Raw genomic sequence first — 9270 nt, 5'->3', positions numbered from 1 at the left:
AGACTTTTCCGGTTGATGTTTGGTATGTTTGTTTTCCTCACCTTCTAACATAAATACAAAATTGTCCCCGTCAATTACATTTTGAGATATGACGCCAAGACAGCCTTTGCAGCGTCAAAGCGTTCCCTCTCAGCAGCCATCTTTACGCATGTTCCCCTTATATTATTCCTCATAAAGTCCGGCTGCTATTGATTAAGTCCACATGCAATGTTTGGCTCTATAACCAAAAAAATTGGCTAATTTGGCTAATTTGAATTGTGCATCCCGGACATATATAGCGGCACATTAGTGACTGGATCGTTGCACAGTCTTAGATAATTAGATGGAAAGTTAGAAAAATGAAAAAAATATTTGCTTCAAAAAGGTTTTGTGGCCTTCAAAAATGCTTCAGTGTGATTGCTGGGGTAAAATTGTTGTGTTAAAGAAATAAGCACAATTTGGCATTATCTGGCGCATTTGCAGAGGTTTGGAGATGCTGGTGAAACCAGAGGTTAAAAGTCCCGTAGCTGTTGACCCGTTATACCTAAAGATCTGAAATTTTCAGCAGTTGTTGATGTTAACACGATGTAGAATGTAAATGTAAAACAAAGACACATACCTATTTTCAAACATGTCTTTGTTACTGCTATTCAAATAATCCCTATAATTTTCTAGAATTAAAAAACCCAATTATGAGTCATGTTTTAACTGCTGTAGTTTAGGCTGCGTTTTAGTCACTATTTTTATTTATATTTTTAGAAGCTAAAAGGTGTTAGCTTTCAAATGGTGCAAAATGCACAAAATTTGAGCTTACAGTTCCTTAGTTATTTGCTTTTCTATTTGGCTATGCAAAAAGGCGAGGATTACTTAAAACTAGGTGGATGTTAAGAAAAAAATGGAGGGTAAATGATAAGTAAAAATCTAGTACATGGTTTACAAATACATGTCATACTCTTCACTTTTTAACTTCTAGAAAAAAAAAAACTGAACACCATGTCTCATTTCCCTTCTTTTTCTCAGTCATCTACAGCTTTATGATTACCTTTTTTCATCTATTATGTGGAGAAAAAAATCACAAAGCTTTAAATATTCACCACAATCTATGGCAATAATAATAACAAGTTTAATCTGTTTTTCCCTTTTTATCTGCAGGAATCTGTGCGATGTGTGGAAAGAAGGTTCTGGAAACCAAGAACTACAAGCAGACGTCAGTGTGATGCGTTGCTGGTTTGCATGAGTGCAGGAAGAGAAAAAATAGACTGAGAAAGAGGCATCAGAAGTGACACAGTTCTCTTTATTTCGGATTATTGTATCACATCACTGGAAATGTCCCATTCACAAGCAGACAGCGCCAGCTCCAACCAGATCACCTGACTCTAAAATAACGGATGCTGAAGGTTTTTGTCCGATTTGTAAATCCAGCACCTAAACTAACCTTTCTTCCTTTTTTAGTTTTATGTGCATGTAATATATTGTGTTAAACTTGAGTGAAATAAAGTTGCCAGTTTGGCAAAATGGTTTGTTTCCCTCCAGCCATAACGGAGTATAATTTTAGCCTCTTACGCAAGCAAAGACAAATTTCCTCTTTGTGTCGTAATAATTGGTTTACTCTGATATAATCATATTTTGAAACTGCCTGCCTCACTGTCAGCTGTGACCCTTCTCAATCCCCAACATGGAGGTTGTAGTTCATAGCGTTCCCTCTTTGATATTTAAAGGGCTAACTCTGCCTCAGGCCTATGAATACATGGACACACTAATATTTTAATGTTTCAAGGTTTGTCATGTATTTACAAGCATGGTCAAGGCTCTACCGAAGATGGGTAATATAATGTACAGTGTAGCAATGTGTGATTAATGTTACTAAAACATTTAAGCTCATTTGCAACAACAAGGTTTCTACACGGTAGTGAATTGAATTAACTCACATCAAGATAATTAAAAGGTAGTAAAATTTGACAGTAAATTTTTTTATTACCCCTTCACTATATTCTGACTTTTCCACTGATGCTGACTTGTTACAAGTTAATTTAACAAAACAATCTGTATAAAATATATATATACAGCAGGACCTGAGCTGATGCTGATTAAAATTGATTGTTTCCAATGGATGATCTGCTTTTCTCAATGTGAGGCGTTGAAATCACATAATATATAGAAACTAGAGCCATTTTGCATCTTGCCTCTTATTGTAAAACTTAAATAATTTGAACCGCAATTATTTGATGAAACTGATTGTCTTAAAAACCTCTATTTTATTAACTAAGACTTTTAAGTTGAATAGAATAATCCAGTTAAGTACATCTAATATTTTTGTTATAGCATCATGGGTATATATTAATGAACCGTTTTATTCTGTCCTTATAATTCAGGCATAAGATTTCTGTATTCAATTGAATTTCTTATATAGAGCTCAATTAAGTTAATTGGATTTATTACTACTTAGCCTCTAACAACAGCAGCACTTCAATTTTTTTTTTTTAAATCATAATGTAAGATATATATTCCATTAATCTTTTCTGGTACTATTAAAGATTATCTGAAAGGGCACAAGATAAACAATCCTCATTAAATCTAATTGCAATCTCACATATGGTGTTGCAACGCTAACCCCACCTACTGTCAACTAATCAACTAACAATGGCGTCTAATGTCATTTGCAGAAGTACTTCATTAAAATTAAGTTGTTCCATTGTATGTTCCCTTAAATTATGTTCGATTGATACACCATTAATTCAGACTAATCCGTAGAGTTAAATCTACTAAACAAGAACACATTAGACTACGTCAACACAAAATAATAACTCTTAAGTAGCCTGATAAACCAGACTAAATGTGAGATAAAATGTGTAATTTCGTATGCAAAAATGATTTTGGCCGCTGGGGCTAGTTTACAAGGCTAAGTCTTAAGTACTCAGTTTAGTTAATACTTTAAATGTTTGGGTTTACAGTGCTTGATGACCAGACATACAAAGCCTCGATTTAGCCAGTTATGGAGAATATTCGAGAGGCTTTTGGCAAAACATGCAGAAAAACTATAAATGTCACTATAAAAAGAGTTCTTTTGATCAAATCACACCTTGGTTGCAAAGCAGTATTACTAGTAACAGACTGCAGACCTTTCTGGCACCAACTGAGTGCTCAGAGCTGAGGTTTTCTGGTGCCTGAACATGGCAGCCAAACATTTAAACTGTTCTCCTGTTTTAAAACACAGACTCTGAAAGCCAAAAGTTCTGCCTGTGTTTGGAGGTCTTGGTCAAGGCATGCTGGATTTTATATTGGTATTTAAAATGTTGTAGAGATAATAAAATAGGTAGTAGTGGTATTAAACTCTACATGGGGATCGCTGTATTAACCCTAACACAAAACTAATAGATGAATAAAACCAATTCGTCGGTTAAGTTTACTTTTTAACACCACCTTTCTTTTCTCTGATGGTAAATGCTTAACTGGGAGAAGGTTTCATACGTTTTACCTAGAAATAGTGCAGCATCCAAAAGAAGAATTTACTTATGAAAATAAATATTAAAACAAAATAAAGTGATTTATTATAAATGTTATAATGGAGAAAAACAATCTTGAAGATGCCACTGATTCTTTTAAAGGGTGGTGTCCTTATTCTAGAGTTATGTCCAAAAGCTGAGCCTGTTTTTCAAAAGAGAAGAAGAAAATAATAATTGAAATTTATTTATCTGACATTGGAGACATTTATTTTTTGCTTTTATCCCTTCCCCTTTGGGAGCAGTGGGCTGCCAGTGTCTGGCACCCGGGGAGCAATCAGGGTTTAAGAGTTTTGCTCAGGAACCCAGAGCGCAGGCTGTGGGGATCATACCGGTTACTTTCAACCTTCTCAGAGCACAAGCGCACTGCTCTAACCACTAGGCCAACACTCCCACTGAGGGTTTTTCTATGGTGGTGGTAGTATCATGCTGTGGAGATTATTTCATCAGCAGTAACAGAAGCCAATTAGGTCTATGAATAGATGTATGGATGTAACTACAAGACAAACTCTAAGAAATCCTGTTAGAATTAAAGACAATAATATTCTAGTACAACAACTGTAAACCTAGAGCCAAATCTAGAATGGTTTCAATACTTCTGCAAGGCAAGGTAAGGTACTTTAGGGCACCTGAGTCTCATGTGTTCTAACCTATAATACATATTGTTGCCTAGGAGACATGTTCCTCCTCTAATAGATCAATTAAGCTTGGGACCGATGGGTTTTATAAGAATTATTGGATAAATTTAGTCAGAAGTTAAAGGGATAGTGGAGTATTTTTGCAATAAAAAAAAAAAAACCCTCTCCACTTGCACATGCATAACTCTTTACTCGTTCCCAAGAGGGAACACCTATTAAAAGCATGCAAGAGCATTCACTAGACCATTTCTTCTCATGCACACTGTTTGCATCGCTCATACAAGCTTACTTTACAAAAGAAGAGTTGCAATTTCTCCACTATGTTAGACCGGTGAGTGAAATTGGGGACGAGCACATAGGACGGCCTTATATAAACACCTCACCAGAATGATTGACAATTAGGAGGACCACTTATTTTGATGAGCCACTCGGAAAAAGAACATACTCCACTTTTCCGTTAAGATGTACTCATCTAATCCTGGGATATTAATGATGCATCTCTTGTACTTTTTCCGTGGTGAAATGATAACAAAGGAACTTACTTCCTTTTTTTTCTGGAATTCGTTCATTCTCACGAACATTTAACTCGGTTTTCCTTTGCAAGTTACTCTTCAATCACATGATTTTTGTTATCCACCATTAAGCCTTGGGGCGACTTCTTGATACACTTCTTAGTTTAAATGAGGTGTGAACCATTTCCTAGAATTGGACCCGGGAACTGTTTGATTTCTTGGTTGCAGCGTATAAACTTGATGTTAGCATATTTCCTCTATTCCAAAACCCCTTCTGATCTCTATTCAGGTTAACATAGTGTGAAAGTCCTACATTAAATACAATGTGTTAGCTTGTTTAAGAAAACCCAGGAGCTATCAAAGCAGAAAATAAGGAAACATCATTATCCCCAGTGAAATGAGCTGTGCATGACTGAAACTTTTAGCTAGATTTAAATTTAAAAAAATTAAAAAAGTTCTATGATTATAGAAGAAAATGATGAAGTGAAGGATTCAAGGGAAATCTTTTAACCTTAGACATCATAGCGTCAGCTCATTTCGCTCCAAGTGGTGTTGGTACATTGTAAGAAAAAAGCTAGTTGGATGAAGCTTGGAAATTATGAGCTTTTTTTAAAAAAAAAAAAAAAGGACAACGATCCCACAAACACACCAGAGCTAATTATCTTTGAACAGCTAAGACAGGCCAGCATGAAGTTTGTTAAAGGATCTTCACAATGCTTTAATTTCAATCTCTTATAATAAATCTAGACCGTGAAGCAAATTTGTTGCAGAAAAAAAAAGTTTATATAAACGCTTCCTTTTTTTTTTTTTTTATAATAACATTCATTTATCTGCAAGTCTGTCTGCAGCTTGTTGACTGCAGGGCAGAACGAATGGGCAAACTCAAGGAAAATTGTAATTCCATGGATGGCTCCATGATCAAATGACTGAAATTTAAAAATAAGTTCATAACTGATGCATCAAAGGTATGTTTGTTTATAAAACAAAAATGAATATTGCAGAAAATAAAGGGTTCAAGGGTCTTATTGTTTAGAATGCTTTATTAAAGATCTCAGAACACACAACATCATCTCTGATCACAGATTTACAATAATTGGCTTTACTCTCTAGATTTCAGATATAATTCGTTTGGTATATCAAAATGTCACTAAACTGCAAAGATTTAAAAAAAAAAGTATTTATAAATGACAGTGTGTTGCATGGATGAAGTCAATGAATTCTGAACACAGTGTTAAGGTAAGGAAATAACACTTTGGAAAAGCACCAATGGAATTCCACTTAGAAAAAAAACTAAACAGAAATAAAAAGTGTTATATGTCTTATGTTGCCATGTTACAGTATTGCACACGTTTCACAACTACCGGTATATTTCCATGTAAGATTGTATAATAGGTATTAAAGGCACAAGGAATTTGTTGGGTTCACAGTGATTTCAACAAAAATCTTTCAGGCTTCGGTATTATGAGGTTAACTCAACAGGCTGGAGGTGGAGCAGCAACTTTTGTCTCTCTTCCCCATCTGGCCCTCTGTCCGCTGTGGCGGCAAAGGAAGGAAGAGCATTTCGTGGTCAGTTAGGCACGCATTGTAAGAGCAAGGAACTCCTCCCGAGTCTTGGGGTCCTCTAGATAAACTCCCAGCATGGTGCTCGTCATGGTGCGGCTGTTCATCTTTTGGACACCGCGCATCACCATGCACATGTGGCTGCAGAAAGAGAGAATGCAATTGGTCAGATTTACCAGGCTGAGGTTAATGCAATTAAAGGGGACACTCATAGAATTGTCCACCCCTAAAAGCGAACCAGAAGAACTTTATTGCCTGTGACAATACATTTTCATTTCCTGTCAATGGTTTTCTGTTGTACTCACGCTGCTTCTATAACCACAGCTACACCTTTTGGCTGCAGAGCTTCAGATATTCCAACAGCAATCTGCTTGGTCAGACGCTCTTGAACTGAAAGAAAAGGAATTGAAGCAGTAATTTCTTTTAAAGGTTTATGATGGTGCTGCCACCGTCTCAACAAACATTCTCTTCACTCCTTGGCAACAAAAATATCTGAAATCGTTATGAAACCTCTTCTGTGCTTTAGTGGCAGAAGCCTCCATCAGGCTATTTTCTATTTCCTTTTTATTTTTTTTATCCAATTCAACTCTAATCCTTTATCACAGCTGCACGGGGTATTGCCTACCTTGAAGCCGTCGACTGAAGATCTCCACAATCCTACAGACAGCAAAGCAAAGAGGAGAGGGTTGATTACAGATCAGGTGTAATAATGATTAATCTTTTAGATAAACACAGACTGGCATCGATCCTTGACCAACAGGGCCTCCGAACTGTATAGATCCTTTATCTGTGAATGATTCACCATGCAGAATTCTCAGAATGAGACTAGCAAAAGCTCCGTTGCAGTCATCCTAGGTTTGTGAGTTCTGATCTACTCTGATTTTTAAAGGGAGAAGATGGAAACAAAAGAGGCTGTGATAATAACTACGAATCCCACACGTCTGAAAGGATTTTCTCATGGCTGGAAGCGGATAGCTTTCAGACTTGTGACTGTCATTCTGCTAGATGAAGAGACTAGATGATGGCCAGCGGGCTCAGACTCTAAGCCTCCAGGTCAAAGCACTAAGATAACAGAAGAATGCAGTCACCCGGCACTAACAGCAGTGACAGCAAGCGGTTATGATGAGCACTGTGTTACCTTGCCAGCTTGCTGAGTCCCACCACTTTTTTGTTTGGAATGTAGCCAATGTGAACCTGGAGAGAGGAGAAGAAGAGCAGAGGTCAGTGAAGGACCTAGCAGGTCTGTGGTGTGTTTTTTTTTGTTTCTTTTCCACCTATGCATGCAAAAAGAAACCTTACTTTTCCATAAAATGGCACTAGATGATGTTCGCACAGGGAAAACACATCTATGTCCTTCACAATCACCATCTCGTCGTGGTCCTCATCAAATATAGCATTGTTCAGGATGTCTGCAGGACAATGGAAAAAAAATTCTAAGAATATTGGAATAACACTAAAGGATACATCAAGTTTGACTTGAAACTGTTTCTGGGCTCATTTTGTTGATCAGGGTTATATGGCTCTCTGCCCAGGGAGCCCTTTCTACATAGGTTGTCCCCAGAGCTTAGAGAGTGAAAGATTTCTTTTTGCCACTATCTACAAATAATTTCTATGGCTAAGGTCTAGCTGTGAACTAAAGAGCCATTTAACTGTTTTTTAAGGTATATCTAATATTTGATCAATTTAACTCCAAATTTTTATTAGTTGAACTTATTTTCTGGGCTATTGATTCCTTAAATCCCTGTTATAAATCTTTATTTATTTTTGGGGAAACTCAAAAAGGGCTCTCCTAATGCTTTTTCTGGCATTAGAGCGACTTTAGATTTTTTTTTAAATCATAGGAAATCTGGTCATACTGTTCAAATGTGGAGAGATTTTTAACTGAATTCATAATTTTGCAAACAGAATTTTGACTTGGTATAAAAACAACACAAAAAGGGGAACACTTCGTTAAGATCTCCTTTCTTTTCATCCTCATTAAACATTTTAAATCCACACCAGGTAAAATAAGGTGGTAAATAAGGCAGTAATTACAACAACATATAAAAAAAGAAGGCCAAAGTTCAAAATCTAAAACAAAAAATGGTGAAAACATATTTGCATTATGGGCTGCAGTTCATCTTTGAAACACATGCAACATTTTATTTAATATAATATAATGATAGCCTGCAAAAACAGGAGACAAATAGATACTGAAATCCTTCTGTATGATTTTTAACACAAATTTTGTTAAGAGGCAAAAATAAAAATGTTTTAAATAGTACAACTATTAAAAACTTTGAGGCCTGTCTCTTAGTTTAGATTAGGTGGGATCTGGGAGAAAAGGTGCAGTTTAACTTGCAGACCCTAAAAGCAATCATGAATTATTAATAGTTTGGATAAACTGATCAAAAACTAAAGAAAATATAAAATTTGTAGCATCAGTTAGTTAGAAAATTATTTCCCACATTAAGAATTTTCTTTTTTTACTTTTTTAACTTGTGAACTATAATTTTAATGTCTTTTTATTTTGAATGCTGAACGCATTCAATGTGATTTAATGATATTCTCCTTCTGTAAAGGAAAGTTCCCAATTTCAAGAAGTGATTAAAGGGCCCCTGATGGTTTAGGGGCCCTAAGCAGTGGCAATTATAGTATTCTTTAATTTGTCGATTTGTTTCTAGTACTGTTTTATTATTATGGTTTTATAATCGTGTGAAACTCACCCTCGATGGTCTCATGGTAACCCTTGGTGAGGAACTGGATGGCCTTGGCGGCGCGCAGCGGCGTGCGCAGCAGCCCCTCCCGGTCCGTGTCCTCCCCCAGGTGCCGCAGGATGCTGGTGTAGGCGGCCTCCAGCGCGGGCAGGCGGGACTGGTCCTCGGCCTCCTTGCGGGATGTCTCATGCTTGCGGTGGACCACGGCGGACTTCTTGGTGTCGATGATGCGGTCGCTGAAGCCGTTGTTGCAGTGGAACTCCTCCACCGCGGTTTCTCCAACTTTCCCGTTGCAGTGAGAGTTCATGTTGGCTTCCAGGTGGTTTGTTTTTTTTCAGCAGGAGAAAGGGCAGAAGCTGAAGGGGCTGCTTGGCTGGGAGCGCTC

General features: G+C 37.0%; 2 protein-coding genes across 2 annotated transcripts in view; one reads left to right on the top strand and one right to left on the bottom strand.

The window, feature by feature from the left end:
- Window positions 1–2020, top strand: part of cript (cysteine-rich PDZ-binding protein) — a 6757-nt gene extending 4737 nt beyond the window's left edge. The window contains exon 5 of the mRNA XM_015375894.1: window positions 1132–2020. Within this exon, the coding sequence (XP_015231380.1) occupies window positions 1132–1196 (65 nt within the window). The 3' untranslated portion in view covers window positions 1197–2020. The remainder of the gene's footprint in view (window positions 1–1131) is intronic.
- Window positions 2021–5651: 3631 nt separating this feature from the next.
- LOC107085523 (GTP cyclohydrolase 1-like) lies at window positions 5652–9270 on the bottom strand. Its single transcript, XM_015375883.1, has 6 exons — window positions 8895–9270; window positions 7489–7598; window positions 7328–7383; window positions 6815–6846; window positions 6495–6579; window positions 5652–6330 (listed from the first exon to the last, which is right to left on the bottom strand). Exons 1-6 carry the CDS (start codon window positions 9190–9192, stop codon window positions 6201–6203), a joined length of 711 nt encoding a protein of 236 aa, XP_015231369.1. The 5' UTR covers window positions 9193–9270; the 3' UTR covers window positions 5652–6200.

Source organism: Cyprinodon variegatus, unplaced genomic scaffold, assembly GCF_000732505.1.
Source record: "Cyprinodon variegatus isolate N-32 unplaced genomic scaffold, C_variegatus-1.0 Scaffold127, whole genome shotgun sequence".
NCBI classification, from domain to species: Eukaryota; Metazoa; Chordata; class Actinopteri; order Cyprinodontiformes; family Cyprinodontidae; genus Cyprinodon; species Cyprinodon variegatus.
Note: the sequence above shows the minus strand (reverse complement) of the source record. Positions and strands in the feature narration are given on the sequence as shown.